At 36.3% G+C, this 27,999-nt stretch overlaps 1 protein-coding gene and 1 long non-coding RNA gene across 4 annotated transcripts; one reads left to right on the top strand and one right to left on the bottom strand.

Moving 5' to 3' along the window:
* Positions 1-7,790: 7,790 nt before the first annotated feature.
* On the bottom strand, positions 7,791-8,609 carry LOC143453171 (uncharacterized). Its single transcript, XR_013115136.1, has 3 exons — positions 8,458-8,609; positions 8,025-8,175; positions 7,791-7,916 (listed from the first exon to the last, which is right to left on the bottom strand). It is a non-coding gene; the product is annotated as an uncharacterized LOC143453171 (long non-coding RNA).
* Positions 8,037-23,847, top strand: LOC143453169 (prolyl 4-hydroxylase subunit alpha-1-like). 3 transcript variants are annotated; one of them, XM_076954343.1, is made up of 12 exons: positions 8,037-8,230; positions 8,812-8,954; positions 9,084-9,221; positions 9,620-9,804; positions 9,884-9,978; positions 10,120-10,222; positions 11,766-11,942; positions 12,051-12,212; positions 12,357-12,410; positions 12,563-12,610; positions 15,074-15,239; positions 23,415-23,847. In XM_076954343.1, exons 1-12 carry the CDS (start codon positions 8,037-8,039, stop codon positions 23,498-23,500), a joined length of 1,551 nt encoding a protein of 516 aa, XP_076810458.1. In that variant the 3' UTR covers positions 23,501-23,847. The 3 variants fall into 3 exon arrangements, with proteins under 3 accessions (XP_076810458.1, XP_076810460.1, XP_076810459.1); XM_076954345.1 differs by lacking the exon at positions 8,037-8,230 and having other exon boundaries at positions 8,818-8,954; positions 9,119-9,221; XM_076954344.1 differs by lacking the exon at positions 8,037-8,230 and having other exon boundaries at positions 8,818-8,954; positions 9,116-9,221.
* Positions 23,848-27,999: the final 4,152 nt, after the last annotated feature.

The raw sequence follows: 27,999 nt of genomic DNA, 5'->3' as shown, positions 1-27,999 counted from the left end.
TTAAACAAAGAAAACATTTTGAGCTGACTACTTCCTTGACACGTGTTTGATACCAATCGTTCAGTTGACTACGATGTGACTATTTCACCGCAGCCTGTTGTTAAAGATAGGCAGTTAAGAGAATGATTATGCCAAAGTCGATTTAAGGTGCTATTAGGTTTGAAGTCAGATTTAAAGTCAACAGAGATTTAACTTATGCAAAGGTTACTTGAATTTTGACGGTTCAATAGTAATAGCCTTCCTTAAATTAAAGGTAATTTTTCACACGGCGAACCGTACTAAGTAACATTATTGTTGTAAGTAATGCCTCATGATTTAAGCTACCCATGACTCATAAGTGTATGGGTTTTCAGGTGGTGGATTGATTGGTTTCTAGACTGGCCTAAACCAAGTCTGACTGTTTGACTCCGCTAATGATTGTCTTTGACTCCGTTGCGTTTACTGTCTCTATATTGCTTCTTAAATCAACACCAACTTCATAAAGTTTAGTTGTTATATTGTCCGAATAAGTTGTATCGAATTAGCAATATTTACACCATGATCCCACTTTCATAGTAATTCAGTAATAACTTCAATTTAGCAGAACAAGGGAAATAACTCAGAGAAGAGAATTTCCAAGAGGGCGATTTAAATCCAACACTTGTTTTATATACTAAAATATTGACCAATGAGCGAGTGCCAAATTAACTGCTATCACACGTGTACATGTGTCCATGTTATTCTAAGCTTTTCATCACAAAGAATTCAAATCGATTTACACCAGTACAGAAAACCACTTGACACACTTACTACATCACATATTGGTTTGAAACTACGATTGTGATTAAAGATACTAGAACAATACCTGTTACCATAAAACCACGTGTCGCATATATTGTACGTTATCTGAACGTTTCATCAAGTACACTCAAACTTTACGCCGTGCAAACAATACTATTTGAAATACTTCAATCTGCGTCAATATGTCGGTTAGAATTCCTTGTTTGAATAACTGCTTAACACGAATACGAAGCTTTTGCAAACATTACATTATCTAAACTGGAGAAAAATACAAAAACTCATGCTAATGCCAATTTGTATAAATTATTGCAATATTTAGGCTATCACGAATGCCACAAGTGTTTGAAGCAGAATGGTACAAGACTGCAAGCATGAAAGGCCACATTATGCTTGAGGAGAACATTGCGGGCCGCAAATAGAGGAAACTCCAATGTTAGCAAAGTGAGTTTATTGTTCTAATCGACTTCATGCTTTGCTGCACCACTAATAACGCACTCCTTGATACTTTCTGTACTTGTTTGCGACTGTGCTTGCACCAAAAAGCTAAAATCACTGCCTGTGTGTATCGTCACACAATAGTGTGACTTTAATCGCAAAAAGGCGTTATCGCCACTTAATAACCACATACTGACTTGCACTTCAATGATTTGCAACTTATCGGATACTACTAAAATATACAGGTTTGAATGGTACTACATGGTACGAATCTAAATCTACGAAAATGATGCTTATAAAACTAATCCGAAGTCTTGAGGTAAAGCCAAAACACACGATTTTGTGGTTGATATAGCCCAGCGTGGTCCAACTTCTTTTCATCGCGGGCCAAAATCAGAAAATTTTTTTATCTTGCGGGCCAATGTTTATAAATCAGAACTGAAGAAATGTGAAATTAGAACTGAAAAACAATGTGACATTGATATTAGAACTGAAATTAGAATAGTTCAAAATTTAGCGATTAAATGCTGATCAATGTGACATCTGCGGTCGAGGTTCTTCCTCGACAATAGCGACTATCAAAGCTGACTATCAGTTCGCGGGCCAAAAAATCGGTGCTCGCGGGCCAACTTTGGCCCGCGGGCCTGCAGTTGGACCACGCTGATATAGCCTATGAGTGACTAACCCATCGCTTTAATGCATTCCGACGTTATAGTATTCATAAACTGGGTTGAAATGAGACCATTAACAAAATAAACAACAGATACCAGTTTATGCCCAACATTGACAAGTTTCATAGCCCAGTAACATGAAGTAATTTTGCAGAGAAGGATGGAAAATATACACCCTTGGAGAATGATGTCAACCGTATTGCCAAACGTTTTGAAAGTAATGACTTTTAACTAAATCGTTTTCATTTCAGCAAATTCTTCCGCAAATTCAAATCTTCAATCAAACCAGAAGCATGTCATCTTTTGAGCTACAGGTTAGCTATACTGTATAGTTATAAATCAATCGTCCATAGAAAAAGTTAATTGTGAATCGTGAATCGAACCATGGATTATATCTCATGCAACAAAATATAACATTGAAATGCCTGATTATAATTTAAGAGCAATAAATTTTTGAAATATTTGTGATATAGGTATTTGATTATGCATAATGGTACATTTACAAACAATTAGATATGCATTTCAAAATCGTATGTGCATATTATAGTTACTAGTACTATCGGTCTCACTATATATCCGTTTTATACTAAACCAGTATATTGGACGAGTAAGATGAAAAGCAGCTTAAAGAAAATAATTTGCAGTACAAATTTACGAGGTCTATTTCGAGGTCTAGAATATCATTTATGATTCCTAAAGTTTTAAGTCAGTTATAATTGTCAAACTGTTTGCTATAAATTTTGCAAAGCTTCTGTGAGACGAAATATCTGCGACCATTCTAAACCATAATCACTCTTTAGAGCGTTGTAGTAAATTTCACGGCAGTCTTTCATCAGCTGAACGAGTTGGTAAAGTTCTACTCCATTAAAACCAGATACAAAACTTTCAATGTCTCCTGGAAATCAAAACAAAAGGAATTTAGGTTATGCAGAAATTAAATTTATCAAAATCAAAGAAATAATTTACCAAAACAACATTGACTTTGAAAGCTCAATATACTTGTAGGAAATTTAGTGATGCTTTGACCAACTGCGATAGCCATGTGGCTTATAGCAATATTTGCAGCTTCTGTTAAAAACGAAACTTTTGCTATTATGTTTATTTCAAATATTTTGGCAATTCCATTTCTGCTCGACGGCGTGTCACAAGCGAAACGACATCGGTTGCAGTTATGTGAGCACGTGTTGTGATGCTCACAAATCTTTGTTCTTATTGCTTGCTGTTGCCTCTTAGGAAATTCTTAGTTGTTGGCATTTATCAGCGTGCAACGTCCTTACTTGCCTACAAACCGAGCAGCTAAATTTTCCATCTTTTACTTTTACCCACGTACAAATCTTTGCTTATCAGCTGACTGTGCTGGTGTAAAAATATTGAGATCACCTGAGCTCCTTTCAAACTGAGAAACTGGTTCAATCTCACAATTTGACTGAGTTCTTGCAATAAACGATTCTCTATTTGAACCTTACCCAACAGCAAATGCAGCTGAAGGTCTTTGAAATTGATTTCCTATTTTCCTGGCAAAGTGAAGTCTCAGAAGTATCGCTTAGTCTACTTTTCTTTTCTCTGATCTTAAGAAATATACTAAATTGCGCCTGCCTTTTTGACATCCTTCAGAAAATAGCGCAACCAAGTCGTCTGTAGCTTAGTAACAAACCAATAAGATTAGCTCATTGGCTAGGGGCAGTGCTGTATTAAACTGGTGCGGGACCCTAATACATCCAAATTAATCAGAAGACTGCTCTGTAACTGGTCACACAGACCGTTGTTACAGATTTGTAGTTAAGTTAGATGAAATGGCTTACAAAGAGATACTTTAGGTTTTAAGGTTGAAAGGATTTATTTATAGTTTGAGATTAGATTGTTACAACTTTCAAGTTAGTTTAACAAAAGGTCGACAAAAAAGCTTCGAACATACAATCTTTTTGGTAAAGAAGTCACCAACTGACCGCCTTTTTAATTTTCAAACCCGGTATTTGTCGCGGTAGTACTGGCGATATGGTTTTCTTCATAGCCTAATGTTTTGCATGTACAAGGGTGTTATTGATGAGGAGTTTTTGATGAACCGCTAGTTGCTGTCATAATCGTTTATACTGAAAGCAGCAGTAAATGCCTAATCATCATCCGTGAGATTCCTTTCTAGACTAACTTGTGTCGTTATTAGCATGCGTCATAATACTGTACTTTGTACATCTAAAAGTTAAACTATAGGCCTACTATATTATTCTAATTGTATGAATTATATCAGTATTTAGGTTTTTCCTTAGCAGTATTTGGTACATCGGAATAACGGAAAGCTAGACTTATGTTGTATGCTTAGATAGTAGTAGGATGCGTTGTAAAGAAGTTCAGTTTCCTTTCAATTTGCACAGACATTCTTTTACATATGTCTGTTATTTCCTGCGCTCTGCATTGTAATTTGACGTGAGCGTGTGTCATTTCTGCCATTCGTTTCACACGGTGCATGCTCTAGGTCTGTTATTGGATTTCTTATTGTTTATATTTTGTACCGTAAGCTATATGAGATTCACCTCATAATTGGCGTAGGTCAAATTATGATGTTGAAACGAGAAATTTACAAATTCTCATATTACTAGATACCTGCGGTTTAGCATGGCAGCGTTTGAAAACTTGAAGCAAAGATGAGGACTGACAGTCACACATGTTGGTTCAATGGTTGCCACTCGGGTTATATTTTAGGCTAATTTATACAACAGCTGTCGCATAACAAAGCTTTTTATCCGTACATGTATGATATGTCACTGCCATTTCTTTTTATAGCCTAAGTTTGTGTTGTGGTTAAAAAAAATTATATGAAGTATCTATTTTCTGGTTAAAAATTGAATATTTCAAGATTTAATTTTTAATGTTGAATACTAATTTCTGGTTTAACATAAACTTGAAGCCGCCAGGCGTTTCTTAACCTTTTTTGTCTAAAGCCACTTTTCAATTCCTTAGAAAAATAGTCGCCCCCTTTCATTGCATGCCACTGGAAAGAGTGACGATACCTTCCATGCTGTCATAATTCAACCTTTGAATTTATTCACAGTACAATAGGTTATACCAAGCAAAAGTTTACCTGGTAAAACTAACCTGGACAGATTTAGGTTAGCGCAGTGGTTCCGTCTTCTAAATCGAAGTGCTTGCAGAAACGGTATTTGTAACATAACCATGCAATTATGAATTAACTGAACTCTATTGAATTATGAACTCTGACGCAAACAAAAGAAAGCAGCTTGAGTTTTGATAACATTTGTCTGAAAAGGCCGCATACGTAGCTGTTTTAACGGTGCAACGACGAAATAATTTTGATTAGACACATTTAAGCTTTTCTTTGGAGTGAGGATGCAGGAATTCTTTCGATACGATTTGATTCTTCTATTGGCTTATCTTTTAATTTTTAATTGAATATTGTGCCACGTAGCCTGACTTTATCTCGCCTGACTTATTCTCGGAACTCTGCAGACGAATGCCACGACCATGAGCCAATTACGTTTAATTTAACAGAAAACAAATTATGTTGAAGAATAAATATCCAAATAAAGTCGATTTTGCAAAATAAACATATCGTAAATAATTGGAAGTCAAATGAAGCTTGATATTTTTCATGAGTACATCGTTATTCATGAGACTAAAGGTGGCGTAAGAATATGTCTGCTATACATAGGATGGTGTTAGTGCCTGTCTTCTGCAGGCACGACAGCAAGTAGTAATGGGTAGAGCAATAACGATTCATAGCTATACACTTTGTATCGTTTTTCATGGCAATTTCAAGGAAGACCACAAAACGGAAATACCCAAATCGATCTCAAAATACACGCTCTGCAGCAAGCACTCGAAAATGTAAGAGGGTTCGTTCCGTAGCGATCAGTGAATTATGGTCGAGTTAAGTCGTGCAAAAACTGTTTTCAATTCAAAAATGACAACGGTAGGTAGGAATAAAATAATCACAAACATTCCAATACCAGTACGAATTTTTCCACTGAAAGTTTAAAAAGTCTCTTTCAATTACTGTACTGCGACCTTCATTTAGCTTACAAAACTTATGTTTAAGTTATAACAGTGGTGGTTCCTTTTTAACTCGTAAGCAAACGTTTGACAACTAATATAATCGGTGCAGGCCTTGGCCTGTAATAAAATAAGTGGGTTAAGTCAAAGTAAGCTATAGGTGAGGAATCAAAAAAGGTTTGCAGTCAATTGTCAATTTTTGCACGGGACAATTAAGTTTTTGAAAAGTCACTTTTGGATATATCAAGACTCGCCTTGAATTGTATTTGCGATATTGAATTATTTTATTTTTGATATCGTTGTTGTGGTAGGTTACTATAGATGTAATCCTTGAGTCACAGATTAATTTTCTGTAAAGTTGAGAATAAAAAAAATTAATTGAAAACCTTACATAGGTCTCATAATGTCAATGTTTGTGAAAAAAACAGACACCTCGCTTAACAGAAGAATATGATTAAGGCATGCAAACCTTTAACACAGCTTTGTATTTTATATAGTTACACCTAAGGAAGCAAGCTAAAGCTTGCAAAATAAATTAAAGTTAACCTTTGAGGTGCTATGTTTTTGTACTATTGCGTTTTTATTGCATACTGTATATTTCGGGTTTTATTACACGTACGTGCCTACAGACTTTTGTAATAAACATTAAACATGCTTACTTTTATAAAAAGCATACTTGTTTTGGTGGGTATATTTTTGCCAGTGGGCTTTGGGCTTCAGCTCCAGCCTTAATCCGCTACTGTTTACATAATTAGACGGCTTGTTCATCTTTTGAAGTTTACATGATTTTTCAACATTTTTTGTCACAAAAGATCCGAATCGCTTTGTTACAGGCCTGTGTTTAAGTTGTCTTCGTGTTCGACCTGATTAACGTGGATAATCTAGGTAATCTAGAAAAATATTGAATGTAACAATGAAAGCCTATACTGCTTGTCAACAGATTTAAATGGAAATTAAATTTGAAGTTTAAATTTCACCAGGGTAGCACATGGTTGACAAGTTTAAACTAAAATTATAATTATGTTATAGTCGAAAATTTATCTATTATGGTTAAACTAAATAAAAACTATTAGGCAATGCTAATGTGCTATTACTCTTGCAGAAAACGTGTGGACGATAAACATTTTAACTGCGTTGTTTATTGAAATTTACATTGATTCCATTGTGCTTTTTAAGTCAGCTTTTGCAAGATGCAGGATAGAGTGAGTTTTTACAGTAATGCAATAAGTAGTTTTCACAAAAACTACTTTTAAACGATTACATTATGCAATTCACGCAGACCCACATTGCCCCGCTTACTCTTACGGCCCACTTAAAATTTTAAAACGTCCATAGGAGCGCGCCAGCGTAAAGGAAAAGAAACACTGCGCAGACGTTATAAACAGTGTGCTTCTTGACTTTCGATTCAAGTCTCACCACTAAAGGTAAAAGTTTAATATAATCAGTGTCGGCTAGGTAGTGTAGCTGGTAGAACACCGAGTTCACATTACAGCACACCAGGATCATTATTCAGCGATGCTATGCTATTGCCAGGCATTAACGACGTTTGCTCGTGTCCAGTGGATTTTGACAATCAGAACTTGCGCAAACGCTTTTGCTCGGTATAACCGGGGCACTACCAATGAGGAATCATCGCCGGGTAAGTCGTGCAAAGACGAGGATGAAAATTATCAAAGTCCCGTAACTCCCTCCTGTTCTAGCAATGTAAGCATACGTTTCTAACGTACATACGTTTGTTGAGCTTGTAATTTCGCCTTTAATTGAGTTCTAAATCCAGACAAAGGCTATGGGCATTATAGGCTATATAGGTAGGCTAATCATAATACCAACCAGAACAACAAACAAACTATCGCTCGATGGTAAAAATGTATCTATCGGACAACGCAAGCATAAGCCCAGGCTTGATAACCGGAACTCAAGCGATGAATAATAATTGCATAATTTTGGTGATGCTAAGACTATCCTCTGTTCCAGATGTTGAGGTAATGCGTTGATAATTGTTAAATGTTCAGTCATGGGTGTCACCTGCAAATTCCTTACATGCTAACTTTATTTTACCACATTCATATGTTGCAGATTTAGGGATACTTTATGTAATTGACTTGATAACTTTTACATAAATTACTACATTACCTTGAATGAAATATGAAAAATTTTTGCTTGGAGAGATGGGGATGTTTTGCCATTCTTGCAGCCGTTGCTTTGATCGAATCAGGGACCTGTGACTGGTATTCTTCTGTTGATGCCATGGAAGAGTTGATCAAACACGAAAATGAAATCATATCTATTTTTCACAAATATATTGATTTTCAAGAAACTAAATTACAGAAGTTGAAAGAGTAAGTTTTGTAAATGAGATTAATATCGTAATAGTGGTTAGTAAGTCTTGTACTTAATCAACACAGCAGTGTTGTGGTGACTCATGACAACATATTTCAAAATGGCTTAACTTGACTTGGGCAAAATGTACGAAATCATTAGCGTTATGTTTTGAAATATGCAAAAGTAAAAATTAGTACTTGAGTAACAAACAGAGATAATGTTTAGAAAAGTTCAGGATACTTACCTGAAAGAAATTATCAACTTGGATTGATTTGGGGTGACCACCTTAATAAACGAGAACAACTTGATGCAAAATGTAGGGGTAATCACAGCAAACTTTTTGAAGATTATGAGTTAACTTAACTTGACTCGATTCATTACTTTAAATCAAACAGCTGTTTGACGCAACTTGATTAAGTTGCTTCAGATTCTGCTTTATTTTTTACAGTTTCATATAATGTATAAAGCATAAAAAACGTCAGATTGAATTTTAGTTAAAATAATTAATCTAAAATAAGGCATTTAAATCAAACTTCATAAAGTATCTAACCACCTTGCACAATATAACAACTGATTTCTTGGATGTATTTTTTGATAGATTTGTTAGAAGTAATGAAGAAATCTTGTTGAAAGCAAAACAAAATATGTCTCAGTACCTTGGTCATCCAATTAATCAATTTAAACTTATTCAGCGTCTTATTTTTGAACAACAAGAAGCACAACTTATCAATGAGGGTCATGGTAAATATACGAAATTATCTGAATGCAAAGTGCAGTGTAAACATATTGCATGTGTATTATAGATATGTATCATTATGCATTAAATTAAAAATTATTTTACTTATTCAATACAACTATGGTCGTTTGTAGAATTTTTAGATAAAATTTTGTTTAAACCGGAGCAGTTTCCTATGTTTGCTGATTTGGAAGGTGCTTCTAAAGCATTGATTCGATTACTTGACACATATCAGTTAGACATAAACGAACTTACTCAAGGAATTATAAAAGGTATACATACTTTGATTTTTTAATAATTGCTTCAGGTGTAAACTTTTTGGTAAATAATTGCATTTTATGAAATTGTATGTTATGTATAACCACAAGCTAACATGCAAAACATAAAATTTTTTTAACTCTTTTGCTTTAAATTGCATGTGTTGAATAAAATTCCATTACACACTATTTGTTATTGTTTGGAGTAAATTTATGGATAGGGTTTTAATCTATTTTGAAATCTCTATAACTCGTTTAGAAAATCTTCTCATCTTATTATACGATAATTATGGATAATATTTGATGAAGAAAAAAAATATTTTAGTTTGCCATCAAATATGTGATAGATTTTATACAGTGCAGAATAATACAAATTATAGTGTATGACATTTATTTATGCAATAATTGAACAGGGTTTATTGCAACACAGCATTTGAATGCAAATGACTGCTTTTATATCGGACGAGTGGCTTATTTGGGCAAAAATTATAATATCTGTGTTTTATGGATGACGGAGGCGCAAAATATGGATAAAAATTCTTATTCAACTTTCACAGTATTTGATCTTCTGGATCATTTAGCGTTTTGTTTAATGAAGGTAAATTTTATTGCTATTGTTGTATTCGTGGCTTAAAAATGCGTGGTTGTTCAATGTTATTTTGTTTCTGTAAATTCAGCAAGGAAATGTGCAGGAAGCATATGAATTAACGAAGCAACTGTTGCAACTAGATCAATCAAACCAACGAATAGCAAAGAATTTGCAATACTACAAGTATGTTAAATATACAAACAAAGCATAAATAATTAGTATACTTTTGAAGCTTCCATGTATACGTACAAGCAAGATTATGTCGTGTCTTAATTTCTTTAAGTTATTATTGTTGATAAAAGTTACTACTTTGTTATATTAAAGAGATGCTCTGAATCACAACAATGAAACAGTTTCAAATATCCAATTATTGTCTGAGGATCAAACGAGATACATGGAAATATGTCGCCACACAAGAAAAAATATTGTGAGGTTTCGAAATGATTGATTTAGCTAAATCCAACTATTTTAGCTTTAAAGGGGAACTGAAGTCATTTTCGACTTATTTCCTAAAAAATGGATAAAAATACTTTTCTAACTATGGATAAAAATGCATAAACGAAATTTCTATATCTTTTTTCGTTAACGAGTTATTGGCAAAACCGTTTTCAAAAACCTGTGCGGGGAGCGGACGCTGTGACGTCACCTATAGTTGGTTGGTCTTCAAACATGGTTCAAGCGCATACAAGATTAATGAAAAATTGCTGTTGAAGAACTCGTTTCGGCGAATATAGTGAGTGCGTTGGGCAATCTTTTTAATGTTTTCTCAGTAATGGATGGTTGACTAATTATTTTAGGGGTTTTTAATTAAACAAGTGTTTCTTGTATAAGCACTGCGGCCTTAAAAGTATTAAGTAGTCTAAGCCTAGTCCTCAGAAACCATATACCTGATACACAGGGGTGGGATTCAGCGGGTTTGCACTGGTTCCTGCGAACCAGTTCTTGGAATTTTAATGACCTCCGCGAACCGGTTGATAACAAGCGAATGTATAGACCTAAGTGTATATCGGCCCCGGGTCAATATGTCATGCTGCTAGTGAGAGAACCGGATGTTAAAATATTTGAATCCCACCACTGCTGTTACACCAGCATTTGTATTAGACTATTTGGCTTTAAGCGTTTCAATAATGTTCATCAATGCAAACTCTCATGTCCTACCAAATGTAACAATACTTTGTTTAAGATAACTGTTGCCTGAGTGACTAAAAATAAAGTTGACTTAATGACTTGATAGTTAGGTAGCAGGACAGCGGAAGTGAAAAGAAGCTATATAGCCACAGTAACCTCTAGCTAGAACAGTAGGATCAAACCTAAAGTCAAATGCATAACCATGTTGCTTCGTTATTGGACCTCTTCTACTCAATTTATAGCATTATGCTGTTCTGCGCTACTAGACCCAACAGTGGAGTAAGAGAGTGCTCCTAATTATAGTTCGTAAAGTCACACAGTGCACATACAAATAGCACTTGTTTAATTAAAAACGCCTCTTGTAGTTAGTTAATCATCCATTACTGAGGAAATACTGTATTAAAAAGACTGTCTGACGCGCTAACTACATTTACCGAATTCTGACAGCAATTTTTCATTAATCTTGTATGCGCTCGAACCATGCTTCTAAACCAACCAACTAGGTGACGTCACAGCGTCCGCTCCCCAAACAGGTTTTTGAAAACGGTTTTGCCAATAACTCGGTAACGAAAAAAGATACATTTCGTTTACATTTTCGGAATGAGCGTATTTTTGTGCAATTTTAGAAAACAAGTTGAAAAAATGACTTCAGTTCCTCTTTAAGTAAATTTACGTTTGTACAGTTGGTTTTCATCGGCTGCTTTTTAGGTTTTCGCAGTAGCCTACTGTAAAGCTGGATTTTGATAAGTGTCGTGTACCAAAAACAATTTTTGGTTTGTATGTGACTGAATTTTGTATATAAAAGTATATTTAATTGTGTTACGAGTTAACGTTTGTTTTAGCCACCGAGTGTTTTAAAGCGTTTGAAGTGTTATTTATGGACAAATGGAAACCATCCAAGACTTCTTTTGAAGCCTGCCAAGGTAGAAGAACTCTGGCACGAACCTCAGCTGCTTCGGTTTCATCACTTTGTTTCAAATTCTGAAATGGACGCAATAAAAGCGTTTGGTCTTTCAAAGGTAAATGTCTGTCAAATCTAATTCATCTGCTTACAGAACTTCTATTGACTTTTACGCATATGTACACTTTCGCTTGTAAGTAACGTATTGTTAACTGCTCCCAAACAGCTAGAAAGATCGAGGGTTTCTCATACAAGAAATGGTGCCTATTCCGACCAAAGAATAAGTAAAAATGCATGGTTACCTGACAGTGATAGCGTTGCTACTAGGATATCTCAGAGAATATCAGACGTTTCTGGATTATCAATGGAAACTGCGGAATTGCTTCAGGTTTACCATAATACTTCATATAGATATTTGATATAAATGGAAGCAATAACCTCCAAATTTACTAAATCTTTTTAAATTATGTTAAAATTTGATTTAACAGCTAATTTAATTTAAAAGATTTCAAAACGTAGTTCCATGTTTTAGGTTGCCAATTATGGGATGGGTGGACAATACGAACCACATCTCGATTCTACAGAAGTAAGATAAAACCACATTGAGAGTAAAGTGATCGCTATCATTTTTTATTAGAGTTTTTATTTCGTAAAAAGTTACTTCCAACCCATAACTTCTAATTTCAATTTTATGTCATTTTTAAAAAAATCTTGCTGACTGTTAATTCATCTTTGCAGAAGGAAAATCCGCCTTTTTTTCCGAGAATTGCCACTGTTCTCATTTATGTAAGTACAGTATAGCATTGTTTTTAATCGGTATAGCGTTTTCACAAGAGGCTTCAGAAACCAGGTGTTTATACGATCTAGCGAAAGCTAACTTATAACAAATACAGAAATTTAATTTGAAATTTACACACAACAGACCAAAAACGGCTTTATCTTGAAAGTACAATCGTATAAAAGTTGTGCTTTACTGGCGTGTAGCCCATGTGCGAGATTTATTTGCCATCAAAGTGGGCAAAGTTGTATCTGAATTTTTGGAAAATATTAACCTATATGGCTATTTAAGATTTAATTAAATCGTACGGCCTAATAAACGTGGCTACGTTATTGGTTACCAGTGAAAGCTTTTCCGCAAGTTAAATATTTCTCTTAATTCGAGTGTACAATTTTCAGAGTTTTAATTGCTATTTAAAGTTGGACAGGCTTGCGTTTTGCTGCTTGAGAGAACTTGTTATGAGATTCTAATTTAAAAATTGTAATTGCGGTTATAATGTAGAATTTATTGACTCGATTAGATATCAGTCTTACTAACTTCTTACATAACTTTACTTGTAATAACTAGTTACACAAGTAAATGTTTTCTATGTCTTTTCTAATGCCTTTTGACACATACATTCTTTATCCCGTATAGCGATATTGCAATTACCAATTTTAAAACAAATGTTAAACATGATTAAATCTTTGCCAGAGTAGAGTAGCTATTCAAGACGAATATGAAAAAACAAATAAGAGCAAGTTTATTACTTTGCTCCAAAACATACGACAAAATTTATGACTGCCTGCTGGCATGGGCCCTGAAAGTCGAGAGAATTTTTTCCTAGTTTGTTTGGCTATTGCAGAGGCTATTGCCATTGTAGTTTGTTGGGTTGGCTGTTTCGATTGTTGGTTGGATGACAGGGGTTTGAAGTTTCAATTTTATCATTTTCGTGAATTAAGAGTGGCACTTTCAGGCGATACCAAACAAAAGAATTCAGCAATTTATAGCAATTTATTTATAGCAGCTGTAAATAAAATGTAACCCTCCTGCCATCCTAAGAATCGTTTGTTTTGTCATTTTTGTACAGTTTTGTCTTGATTAGTAGCATTTTAAAAAGTTTCCTGAATGTGAAAAACTATCCCTTCACTGTCGTGGTTTTCACACATGATACCAAAAAAGGTCACAAGGCCATATTTAGGTCGTTAATTACTAATACTTTCAGGCAAAATCTACGTAACACAGCGAGAGTAACCGAAAGCATAATTATTTTAGCATGTATTGTTTTTCAGCAGTCTGTTAATGCTTGAAGTTTGTCAAAAGTTTCTGCTGCCTTCCTCTGATACTTTTGACATATTTACTATCACAAAATGCCTTAGAATATTTATTGCTTGTGTATTACCACAAATACTGCTGGCAACGTTCTACAATGACCCACTATGTTGGTTCGCATTCTACACACATACAAGACAAGTTGAATATGGTTTGCGTTTTTCTGGCTAGCTGTTACGTGTGACAAACCAGTTACCATACCGATATGCTTAGCTTTTCTGAAGGGCTGAACAAGAAACTCTCTATTCGACTTCGACGTTTTTCAATTTTGAAAAGCCTACCATGCAGTGATTATGCCAGCTTGCAAGCCCGCCAGTTATACGTATATAGGTAAAAGAAAGAGATAACTAAAACACTTGCGGATAAAAAAGCTTGGTATCTATTGGATAAATAAATTGGCGGATAAAGAATAATTCTGTGTATAAAAAGTATTTTCCATTGAACTTTTCCCATTTTATTTGCCGTCCATCTTCGACGATGAATGCGCCCATATAGTTAACTGTTCTATAGTCCACAAGTTGTTGCGCAGTTATTGGACAATTCTTTGATTGTTAACCGGTTGTACACTTGTTTCTTACTTGTCGAACCCTTTTAAACGTTTAGGGAAGCTTAACTTTTTTAGTGAACGTCAGTTGCACAGAATACACCAAATACTTTACAAGTTGTTTTTTGGTAGCTATTGAAAGCAATGTATTAAATATTTCGTGAATAGGTCACAGCAACCTCACGTAAAGCGTATAACGGAATCAAATTTATCTTTAAGGCTACGTTGTAAGGTTGGTAGTTGCTTCACAAATGAGCAATATAATATAGATGATACTTTAGCTTAGCGAGATCAAATCTTGTTTGCTGTTTGGTTGTTTGGTCGTTTTATGCTCTTTGTGATATAATATATGTAGTTGTTGCCTCCTCAAGATAAACCCATTGGTGGGATTTGGCCGCTTTGCGCCAACCGGTTACTAAAGTGTTGCTAGTAGACGCCTTAAAATTTTATTGTTTAGGCGTTGGTACTTCAAGAACTTCTAAACATTTGTTGCTAAAACTCATTAATCCTATTTTGTTCTATATACTTGTATGTATACTTCTATGCCCATATAAATCTGCTTCATGTTAGTAAAACTTTACGTGTTTTACAATACCTTGGGCTTAATTTGTTGCAGTTGAGTGACGTTGCTTATGGTGGGAGTACTGCTTTTACAAAAGCCGGAGTTGCTGCTGAACCTATCAAAGGAAGTGCCGTTTTCTGGTTTAATCTTAATCGTGCAGGAAAAGTGGATGAAAGCACAATGCACGCTGGCTGCCCCGTAGTTATAGGAACAAAATGGAGTAAGTTAAATTTTAAGACATTGCATTTTGTCGGAGTTGGAGATTGAATTGATTACGAGCAGGAGTGTAGGTAGAAAAAAATTGGAGGGAACCATTTTATGCTTTGCAAGTGTTCCGGTACAATGTTTACCGTAACCTAAATAAGTTGTTCTTGCAGTTACATTTTTAAACGCTTACGTAAAGTCAAACTGCTTATTTAGAGAAACAATATGATTGCTGGAATGATGTTACAGAATGACCATCTAACATTCTAACTTAAGGAAATGTATCACTAAGTTAAGGCACCATCCGGTTGAACAGTTGAAATAACCTTAATGAATTTTTACCTTTGTCCATCAGACGTTATTAACTGTCGCCTTCCCCTCCTATGAGATTGCCTATTTTTAATACCAAGTATATTTGTTACCGGCCTTTCTTATTGCTGCTTCGCAAAGATACCTGCAGTTAACTATAAGATTGTACTTCAAAACTGTAAACACTAGGCAGGTCTACACCGCAGTACAGGTATCGGTAGAAGGATCACTCGTTCGACAACGGGCAAGGCTAAATCACATTTATCAGTGCTTCTGGCCGAAGGCAGAAAATACAAAGGCATGACAAACCAAGTAGAAAACAACGTAACACTCCTCCCCCTCCAATAAATTTCGCTTCGACATTGCTTCAACATCAATTAGCGTAACTGATTATAAGCTAAGCATATGGTAAATACAACGATAAACTACAAAGTATTCAAGAAGCAACAGACATTACGTTAGTTACCCAGATGAATTTGTGAATTTTTAAGGGAACTCTTTCGATTACGTATACTATAGCGGGCCACGTAACAAAGGTTTACAAAAACGATTCTTTACACACAGCAAAATGGTGCACTAGTGACATGCAGAAACTATGAATATCACACCAATAATAAAAAAAACAAAATCAAGGTACAGCATTTCTATACAGATAATGTAAACACAAACATTACATTACAAATCACAGAAAAATTAAAACTAACTTGTTATAAAAGAAATATAAACATATGATGACAATATGGTGGGTTAGAAATCACGCTACATTGCAATAGCCCTAGAAAAGATATAAAAATGTGAGATTAATAGCTAAAATAAGCCGTATTTAAACGAAATAAAGTACAATCATACTTGAAACTGTGATATTTAAAACGCAAATCATAGGAAAGTACTCAGACATAAAATTAAGCATTACACAAATAAAAAATTAATACGTTTCGACGTCTGGATAACGTATAGGGCGACATGGGCTTCGGCGAAGTCGACCGTTAGTTCGGGAGCTACTTACGTTATTAAAATTGTTACTCTCGTCGCGATTTGCATTTGATCGGTTATTAAACAAGTTAGCTACAGTCAAGCGTGACGCGACACCTTATCGAAAGACACTTTATCGAACGACACTTAATCGAACGACACTTTATCGAAAGACACTTAATCGAACGACACCTGATCGAAACGACTCCTGATCGAAACGACAGTTGATCGAACGACACTTTATCGAACCGAAAGTTGATCAAACGACACTTTATCGAACCGACAGTTAATCAAAACGACAGTTGATCGAACGACACTTTATCCAACCGACAGTTCAAGCAAGATTTTTGCGTGTTTCTCAAACATTGAAACAATGGGTCATTGTGATGTTCAGCTATCTGTCCATGTTTGTTTGATAAAGTTGGATTTTGTAATTTTTGAGATATTGTGATATTTATATAATTTTGCTCTCTCTCCGCATTGAAACGTATTACTCATTTACGCACCAATAACTTGACTAACTATTCTTTTTCGTTCTCTTTTCACAGCGGGGGCGCGGCGTAACAAGAAGAATTTATAAAAATGTGTCACTTTTAGAAATACCTAATTTACACTAAATTCACTTTCTTTAGTTTTACAATTATGATATATACAGGAAGCCAGATGATGTTTCTACTAACCTGTAATAATCTCATCAGTCTACGACGCATAGGTTTCTAGGTTACTCTCGTACTTAGTAATTCTCGTGCGTATTCTTGTGATATCTTATTAATATGTGGGCGGGCCGGCCGCCATGCGAAATCGAACACTTTATGATACAAATATAAAATATAAATCGTCAACTTTATGATATATACATCACAATTCATTAATGCACACCATTACAAAGACCGCACATCACAATGGCTCATTGTTTCAATGTTTGAGAAACACGCAAAAATCTTGCTTGAACTGTCGGTTCGATAAAGTGTCGTTCGATCAACTGTCGTTTTGATTAACTATCGGTTCGATAAAGTGTCGTTCGATCAGCTGTCGTTTCGATAAAGTGTCGTTCGATCAACTGTCGGCTCGATTAACTGTCGTTCGATAAAGTGTCTTTCGATCAGCTGTCGTTTCGATCAGGTGTCGTTCGATAAAGTGTCTTTCGATAAAGTGTCTTTCGATAAGGTGTCGTAGTACCACAGTCAAGGGCATGTCCAATTGCTGGGGGACATCTTCTGGGCGACTAGCTTGACTATAGGAAGGCATCCCTGTATGATGGTCTCCTCTGCTTAGCTTTAGCCTGTTAAAATGTGCCCTTAACACGTCCGTTTCCTGATTGCGAATGAGATAATTTACGGGCGGCAAAACCTCAACAACTTCCGATAGGGACCTGAATAAGGGAGGTGAAACTTTCCCTTTTCATCTTTTGATATGACATTGTTTCGCAGCATGGTCTTGTTTCCTTTTTTAAACACTGCTTGTCTCGACGCCGACTCGTCGTAACGTGCTTTCATGGATTGCCGACGTTGGTGGAGTCTTGTTTTCACGACTTCGTGGACAAGCCGCATGTGGTCTGTTAAACCGAACATTGCCGACGATGATGGATGACTTGAAGGCTGTCCAGTCATCAAATCTGCTGGTAACCTCAATTCTCTTCAAAAGGAAATGATGAGAAACATCTGCTTCTTCGTGACGAGTGGCGTTATAGGTCGCACAAATTGAGAAGAGTGATTTTTCCCAGGATAGTGAATCGCACTAGACATAGTTCTGCATGATGGAAGGGATTGTTCTGTTGGCCCTTTCAACCGCGCCGTTCCTAGAATAGTGGTATGCTGTGGTTCTTGATTTCTTGCAGCCGAGAAGATCAATAAGCTCTTACAACAACTGGCTCTCAAAGTTTCCTCCTGGGTCACTGTTAATACGCTCTGGAACACCATAAGTCAGGGGCGGGCAACTTTTTCGGTCGGCGGGCCTGATATGAGAAAATAAAGTACTTGGCGGGCCGGATTCCTGAATCGATACATTAATCGTGTATTTATCCACCTATGCAAGGAATAAATCGTATTTAATGTAAACTTTAAGTTTTAAGCATAGCGACCAAAAACAGTATTTAATGAATTTATTAATGAATAATGTACTTCAATAGCTGCTGAAATCAAAACTGAACTGCTAAACTGAACTGCTGAACTGTCTGCGGGCCGTTCAAAATCCCGTCGGGGGCCGGTACCGGCCCGCGGGCCGTATGTTGCCCACCCCTGCCATAAGTCGTCATCGAATTACGATAGAGAACAATTGCCGTTTCTTGGGCTGTTTGTGAGGCCATTGACCAAGCCTGCATGTATTTAGATTACATATCAGTGGCTACCAGTATGTAACGATTACCTAAATGTATCACTGGGAGTCCTCCGTCAATCTCTATTCTTTGCATCGGCTTCAACTCTTCAGAAGGTACCAATGGCGCTCTTGGTGTTGTAGAAGGAGCTTTACGTAAATCACAGAGTGTGCAACTCTCACAATATTCACGGACATCCGTTTTCCAGCGTGGCCAGTGGAATCATTTTGAAACTCTTTCAGTTTTTCTGTCGACACCCATTTGTCCTCCTAAATGTGATGCGTCATGTAGCTCTTTCAGGACTCTGGGAGGCATTTCTTTAGGAACCAGTAACTGAAGGCGTTTTCCTTCCAATGTGTCTTCTAGACTGCGGTACAAGCACTGGTGTATTAAAAAAAACTCTCCAAACAAAGACCAGTAATGTCGAAACTCACTGTTCAATTTCTTGATTTTCTTAAAAGGGGGCTTGTGCCGACTCTAATCCAACCTAGTACTACGAAAAGATGTTCGTCGGACGTTTGAGCATGTGAAATTTGATCAGGAGTCCAACCAAAACCCTCACGAAGATCAATACTTAAAACACTTTCTGTCGAGGTCTTACCGGTTTAAAAGTTTTCGGCAACTTCAAACAGAAACTTGTAAAGATTCGATTTGACGCTATTTGAATCACTCATTTTGCTGCTCTGTGGCCTTCTACTAAGTGCGTCTGCATTGGAGTGCTTTGGTCCAGAGCGATGTATTAATTTAAAATCACAATCAGTCAATATCTGAAACTAGCGCGCACGTTGACCATACGTTTCTTTTGCTGTCCATAGCCACCGTAACGTTTCTTTTGCTGTCCATAGCCACGAGGCGTGGTCTATGCGAAGAAGAAAATGTGTGCCGAGATAACAATGAAATTTCTGCACCCCATAAACAATAGCCAGGAGTTCCTTCCTCGAGGTGGAGTAATTTGTTAGGGATCGATTGTTAGGCGTATGAAACTGGATGCTCTTCACCATCTACCATCTGTGAAAACACAGCCAAGAGAAGAATTTAAAGCATTTGTATCGAGGATGAACGGCTGCGTAAAGTCCGGGTATTTCATTACCGGGTTTCTTACGAGTGCGTCTTTCAACAAGTTGAATGAGTGTAAACATTTACCATTCCAAAAGAACTGTTTTAGAGACTTCCGTCAAATAGTACAGTGGGGCCGCAATTTTGGCAAAATCTTTGATAAACTTGCGATAGTAAGACCTATGATGCGAGTCGCAAAAACTGCCTTACATCCTTTATCGAAGAGGGCACAGGCCAATTGGAGACCGCAGAGATTTTTTTCCGAATCGCAGGATACACCAGATTTTGAAACCACATGACCCAAGAATCTAACTTCTTCTTTGAACAAATTGCATTTAGACGGTTTACGTTTGAGGCCACCTGCGATTAGTCGAGAAAGTACGTCGTCCAACTTGTGCAGATGATCTTGAAAGGTGCGGGCATTTATGATGATGTCATCCAGGTACGCCAAAGCACCATTCCATTCAATCCCATCGAGCACTATCCGCATTAAGTGCTGAAACGTGACAGGTGCGTTGGCTAGTCTAAAAGACATAACATTAAAACTGAATAACTCTCGATGACACGTAAACACTGTCTTTTAACGGTCATCTTCACTCCTCGGTATTTGCCAGGAACCAGATTTAAGGTGCAGTGTTGTGAAATATTTGCACTCCGAAAGTTGGTTAAAACTGTCATCGGTCCGTGGCAAAGGAAACTGTGCTTCTTTTATGCAATCGTTGACAGCCCTCTAGTCAACGCAAAACCTTACATTGCTGTCCTTCTTTTTTACCAAACACAACTGGGCTAAACGAAGGCGACTGTGAGTGACTAATAATGTTATCATTTAACATATCATTTAGCAAGTTATTTGTTTTCTTCCGACATTTTTCTCGGATGTTGGCGTATCGGTGCGGCGTCTCCTGTGTCAATACTGAGGGTAAGGATATTGATTTTGCCAAAATCACGTTTAGATGGCGAAAAAGCAGTTTGCCCTCTACACGACACGTCATTCTCGGTTGTTGGCTCGTTAACCTCTTCCGGTATACAGCATAACGAATAGGTATTAATGTACGAAACATTTTCTCCAATAATTGGCATTGAATCTGCAACAGTCGTCCCAGCCGGCATGCGTATGCTTTTATTCGTAAAATTGGCGAGTCTAACTGGCACCAAATTGTCCTTGGTTTTTGTTACGTATTTTGCGCCCAAAATTTTTTGTCTAGTATAGGCATGCAGATCTCTGTATAAAAACGTCGTTAGACTTGGATTTTGTCGGGCGTTTAACATTACAGGGCAGCACAACCTCAGTAAACGCCGGGATAAGCAGTGACTCAACTAATGCAATCGTGGAACTGTGCAAAATACCTGGTTCTCTCAATAGCAGTAATGTTCCTCCACCAGCCTTGAATGTCATTACATCATAGTCAACGATGCAACCATGGTCTTGAAGAAAATCCGAACCCAGAATGCAAGACTCCGACAAGTTCTCCGCAACAAAAACGTCGTGATTCCCGTGGGCGAAAGGGATGATTGTGGTTATGATAAGACGTCCGCGATATCTCCGATAGCGACTCACGAAAGGTGTCAACTTCCTGCAGCAGATCCTGGATCATTTGTTTCATTTCTACGCAAGCTGATGGGACTTTGATTTATTGGTTGTATTGTGGAAACGTGTTGTTGAACATGCGCAGGTTCCATCATTAATAGATTTTGACAGCATCTAGAAACTTTGGACACTGTACCTCCATGTTGCACATGACCAGCCTTTCTGCTTCATGTTTGTTACGCAGTCCAGCTATCAAAGTGTTATACAAAACGTCATTCTTCGTACCTTCATCTTCCGGTTTCGGGTATGCAATTGCTCCCAAATTGACAAGGGTGTTGACATAACTTCGATTCGTTTCACCTAGAGCTTGGGTTTCTTTGTATAAGCTGTTATTTGGTCTTGTTACATCGAAATGAGCAACAAGCAACTTCCTCAGCTTTGGATTTTAGTTCTTCATAATTCAAAGTACCTACTTCTGCGCCACTGCATTTCATTTCCAACTTAACTTCTTCCGGTAAACTCACCATAAAAGCATGTTTTCGAGCAGCTGTTGTTGCGTCCACACTGTCGCAGAAGCTTTCAAACGTGGATAAAAACGAGCTAAAACTTTTTCCAAGTTCAAACTTCGGAGGAGGATAAACAAATTCATCGAGGATAAACCTTGGTCCAGATCACTTTCTTTATACATGTTTTAGAACTGCAGGTCCTGCCGTGCTCGCCAAATGTTGCCGGCCTTTTTTTATTGCTGGTTCGAAGAAACCTGCAGTTCACCAGGTTGTATTGCATTCGGCAAAAGACAAGGCACGTCTACCATCAGTACTGGTATCGGTAGAATGTTCACTTGTTCGACAACGAGCAAATTCACATTCATCAGTGCTTCTGGCCGAAGGCAGAAAATACAAAGGCATGACAAACCAATAGGAAACAACGTAACATATTGTATCATTTAGGCCTATAATATTCAGCATTTAACCAGCCCACAAGTATGGGCATATGAAAATTCTGAATATCTCTAATTTCCAATGCTTAATTTACGTTGCTTCTGTAACGGAAAAAACTAATATCAAATGTTTCTGTATGTAGAGAATAAAAACCATGTAAATTGTCACAAAAGTTTTTAAGCTTGTATTTTGTTGTATTACAAAACACTTAGCAAAACTTGACATGACACAATTTCTTTTCCACGACCAATACAATACTTGCGAAATCCCATTCCCGTGGGCAGTTCAGCATGCGAATTTCCAAACCGCAGTTCAGTCAACGAAATGTCTTTGACAGCGCGCTTTGCAGTCCACTCTTTGTGTAATAAGTGCGTTGATTCCTCCTCTATAATGGACAACTAACGTCTACGTTGTATTTAACTTTGATAAATAAGATGTCGAAAGCATTAAAAACTTTGCAGTTTCCAAAGATTATGTCTAATTTTGAGACTAAAGGCGTTTTATTTTTTATTACACGAATTCTTACACGAAGATCGAACTTCGGTAATTTTGCCCGACTGAGGAAACATGTCGTCAAGTGATACAATGTCAAACCGAAATTTATTTAATTGTTTAACACGTTGAAAATTCCAGTTTGGACGCAAAACTGTTTATCTATTTGCAGCCTTATGACGGTGTTTGAAGCGGAATTAAGCACTTTAGATTTTTCAAACACATATGCATAACATCTGTTCCATAATCCCGTTTAAATACATACATATATTTCTAAAAAACTGGTAATCTAATTCTAACATATTGCATAGTTTTCAAGCATAAACACCTCGCTAAGAACTACTGTACAAAACTTTGGAACGCAGCTAAAATGTCATTATATGCTCAAAACGTTGATTAAAACAAAAGTTCTTCAAACTTAAACGAAACATACACGCGTATATTTGTCCATCCTTTTATTTTAATTTTCAAATATGTGGGGGAGCGACGAAATACCTTAGCTACGAAATACCCCTGAATACTCAAATTAAACTAAACTAAGATAAACTAAACTACTGTACTTGAATTCCTATAATTTAGTTGCCAACAAGTGGCTAGGATTGAAAGGACAAGAGCTCGTCCGTCCATGCTTGCTTTCTCCTCATGCGAAAAATCGACTCTTTTGATGAGACATCTTTTTTGCAAGTCCATGTTTGATGGTGGTTACTGTGGTACTATGAAACGAATTCGACGCAACTCTTTTATGCTACACTGCTACAGTTTAACGTATGGTTTAACCACGTTGTATATTATACGCCTGCATTTAGAACAATTCAGCTTTATGTGTTGTGCTGAATATTTAAATATTTATAATTTCATCGCGTTATAAAAATACGAGCAGTTATTTTTAGTTTTTGCTTTTAAGTTATAAATATGTTTCAAATATCGTTACAAGTGATTTCACACTATGTGCTGTGACAACAGATCTTTATCACGTATCGGCGGTGTGCAAAATAAATTCGTTGCTGGCTTCTGTGAACATTTTTCGGATATTCCTGGATATGGGTTTAGGAGTCCTCGGGCTCGAATTATATATTATCTTCAACCTTACAAAAAATGGAAGTGCTGTAACCAAGTCATTTGTTTAAGACTCGAGCCAAGTCAAATTACTAATTGGATCAAGTCAAGTCAAGTTAAGTTAAAGTAAGTTGTAATGTAAGTCAAATCAAGTCATGTCATTGGCTGTATCTTTAACCGATCGTTCGCAACAAAATCAGATGTCTGTAATTCAGTTGGTCGATAAATTAACATCTAAGAATTAGAATTGCTTCAAGTTACTTTCCGAGACTCGAGTCGAGGCATTTCAAGCATTGACTCGAGTCAAGTCAAGTAATTTAAAAACGTGACTCGAGTCATTACAACACTGGAATATGGAAGCCCAAAAGGGACAATCGCAGACAAAAAACGGACTTGGAGGAAAGGGTAATCACCATAAAACAGACAATTTTGTAAAACGATGTCCTGAGAATTAAGTGTAATTCATGAGTTTAAGTCGTGCAGAAGACTTTACTCTGTAAGAAAATAAATAAACGTTAACGAATGAAATACTGTAGCCTACGAATTTCATATAAGTTCCACAAGTTACAAGTTCCAGTTGCGCTTCAGTCAATGATGATGCGCTTGCATATTTTGTCTTGCAATACGTCCGTTATTTTCTGCATAATTTCTTGTCAATCTTTTCAATTTTAGGTGACCGAGCAGTTTTTTCATACTTTGCAATTTTGTTTTTACTTAAAATTTTTATCTATATAAAAACTATGAAGAGAGACTATTCGAATGTCCTCAATGCTGGAAACTTCTTGTCCGTTGCGTGTTCGAAGAGGAAATGTTCCACTTGGATCTCGAACGGAAACATTTCAACAGGTTTCAGTTAAAATGTTTCGAAGAAGGAAGATTTAAATGGTCGAATTCAGCAACCAAACCGATCCAAAATCCCTAAAGGGATAAATACAAACAAATAAACTGGAATCGAACCTTTCTCTTCGCAAAGCAATCATTACATGCAATACAGTAACTTATACTGTAGCATGCCAAAAGTTTTAAAATTGTTTTAGCAAGATTTGTCACGAATGTTTAACTGTAAGTCAGGTCAAATTTGACTCGTAAATAAAATTTTGTCATTGTTGGTACAGGAAAAACGAACAACAGATTTCAGAAGCTTATCTTTTATGTTAGCGGATAACTTTTAAGTAAATTCAAAATAAACTGCATAAAATTGAACTTGAGTTAGTATAACAACAAAATCCTTTAAATGCGCAACCGTCTCATAGTTATACATTCGAACAATGTTTGCCGATCCGTTGAAATAATTGTTTTGCATGAAACCGTTTAGTGATAAGCGACAACATGTCGCCCAATCCCAACATCCCCTTCCCCTATACGCCAATAGTGAACATAACCTTGTTTGTAAAAGTTTATATAGATTTGGAAGCAAAGAATCCAGTTTTGCATGATTTCGACTAACAGAAAAAGAGAGTTTTGTTTTTTTTCAGGTGAGTTTAACTTTAGCTAAACTATAGTATTTCCATACATTTCTCTGTCCAATCTCCTACTTATGTTATCAAACATAGCATGTACAAGTTACAAGCCACTCGGATTCCAACAGCTATGAGCGCGGGATTGAATGTATTTGTTTACTGGAAAGTATATAGTCTATGACTATGTCAACGATATTTCATTCTTGTGCATTTGCCACCCACAAACTTTCAAGCGCGGGTGCATGATAACTAACAAGAGGGCGGTGCCTTTCCTGTTAAACATATTTTACTCTATAGTCTATATATTCTTTTTATATGTCTTTTATTCATATTTTACATTTTTGTTCCGCTAACGTTCATTTAAAATGGTGTAAAGGAGTCCAGGACGGTATGTCTAAATTTTTTTGTTTAGTTTCTTCCTTAAATCTTAATCAAGTTTTTGACCCTTATCAATAATACAGAACTCTCCTATTTTTATGAGAGCCATTTTTGTCGAAGTTACGCTTCTTTTTGATTTGATTTACGAGGATTTAAAAGCAATTTGACAAAATGTGAAAACCTGTCGCTGTCCTGGTTGTTACACATTGTACAGAACAAACTCACAGAGGCATGTTTGGGTCGTTAATCACCGCTGTTGGTCAAAATTTACGCAATAAATTCAAATGGGTCGCTAGCATTCACCTTAATCTGTAATTAGTGGAACAGCGTGTTGATATTATAAATTATCACATGAAAAGTTTCTGCTGCGTTTGCGTTCTAATGCTTTTCTTGCCATATTTAACAACACCAACTGCACTACGCATACCATCTGTTCCCGTATTACACCATGCTGGATGGTTGAGCATTGAGAAGTCTACACAAAAGAGACAGAATTCTGCGACGTATGCCTAAAAAGTAATCTAACGGCTTCTCTTTGGTTTTATTTTTAAAAGCATTGTCAACTGTTAACAAAGAGTATGGTAAACTAGATATTTCGATATCTAGATACAACAAGAAATTTATGTATTACATTTACTTTTCTACACAAAACTATAGATATTTTTCAGTAACATTTTTACTACCAATTGTATGCCTCAAACTACACATAGTATAAATGAAGAGACAATAAAGATTTACTTACGCAAAAATTTGTAAAAATCTTTTTTATATACGACGACTAAGAAAGTTTAAGATGCAACCCCTTTCACTCCTATCAATTTGTTTAGTTTTTTCTTTAAAGTGTGGGGTAAGTCCAAAAAAAATTAATCTTATATGAAAGAGCACTATTAACTTTATAATCTGGTAAAACAATTTCGAAAAATAATTTTTGGTATCTAGTTATCGACAAAAAAAATGCAAAAAGTCTCAGATTTTGGCTTTATTGTGACGTAGATGAAGACTCTTTATATCATAGATCAGGGGTGGGCAAACTACGGCCCGTCGGCACTCGCCGAAACTCCTACTCGTCACTTATTGTTTTAATTAAACAGGTTAAATGACAAAATATTATTCCCTTTACGAGTGTGTTTTTCTCCTCACTTTCAGTGTGTAAATACACACACGTCAGTCGCGCATGTATTGCAACATGCTCTCAGCAACTAGCCGTACACTTCTCACGCATTGTTTGATTCAATTGTTTGATCATAAAATACAAATACGGTAGCGGCTACCGTAGGCCTTTGTGATGATGATTAAAACGTAAAGCTTTAAACGTAACTGAGTGTGAAATACAAAAATCGTGTTTAATATGAATATGCGTTTATTTTCTCACCGGGTAAATTTTCCTACTTTGTAATGAGAGTGTGCGGCCCCCCGGCTGCAACATTTTTTCAAATGTGGCCCTCAGTACAAAAAGTTTGCCCACCCCTGTCATAGATTACTCAAGTTGCTGTTGTTGCTTTCCTTACACGAGAGTCAACTGAAGTCAGAAATGTAGGTTTGTGCGAGCGTGGGTTGGAATCCCACAAGCTGACTATAGCAGTCAGTTCTGACTGCCCTAAATTTAACATCTTAATTGTAAGATATGAAATTTATATTCAGCTTTCACAATTTATCGGAAACTATCGTTTTTCGTTACTGATAAAATAAAGCTTGAACCTCTGTATATATCTGTTGCTGACTGAAGTGTGACTTAGATATCCCTGAAATAAGAACATGATATAGGTTGACACTGTGAAGGTTAACTTTATTTTTTAATTTTCTACACGAGCTTTCGTAAACATAAGCTTGCTTCGTCAAGTGTAATAAGAATTTGATTTCTGATTTCTTTGTACACCTAAAGAAGTGCCAATCTACATCTTGTTTTCATTTTACTATATGCTGGGTTCACACTATTCAGCCACCATCATCTTATCGATATCCTTCGTACACTCACAGTGAATTATTTAACAAATGTCACAGTTGGTAAGTGGAAGTTGATTAGGGCAACTATTACCAATTATTGTAACAGTTGGTAAGTAAGGAAGTGGTAGGGAAGTGAATGATTAGCGTTAGATCATATAAAAAATAGGCTTGCACTTTCAATATGACGTAAGAATTAACGCCATGTGAGTGGACGTTACTGGTTGCTTTTTCCAGGTGTTTGCCGCCATAGCTGTAATTAACCATAAGTTACGATGGAAAAAACATCGAGAAGGGGTACGCTAACGTTCAAAGTTTAACGGGTTAAT

Source organism: Clavelina lepadiformis, chromosome 4, assembly GCF_947623445.1.
Source record: "Clavelina lepadiformis chromosome 4, kaClaLepa1.1, whole genome shotgun sequence".
NCBI classification, from domain to species: Eukaryota; Metazoa; Chordata; class Ascidiacea; order Aplousobranchia; family Clavelinidae; genus Clavelina; species Clavelina lepadiformis.
Note: the sequence above shows the minus strand (reverse complement) of the source record. Positions and strands in the feature narration are given on the sequence as shown.

What these genes read in the sequence shown, in the direction of transcription:
- LOC143453169 (XM_076954343.1), top strand. Translation starts at nt 8,037, where the DNA reads ATGAAAAATTTTTGCTTGGAGAGATGGGGATGTTTTGCCATTCTTGCA. An exon ending in AAATTACAGAAGTTGAAAGA is followed by an intron (nt 8,231 to 8,811) that starts GTAAGTTTTGTA and finishes ATTTTTTGATAG; the next exon opens with ATTTGTTAGAAGTAATGAAG. An exon ending in TTGCCACTGTTCTCATTTAT is followed by an intron (nt 12,611 to 15,073) that starts GTAAGTACAGTA and finishes AATTTGTTGCAG; the next exon opens with TTGAGTGACGTTGCTTATGG.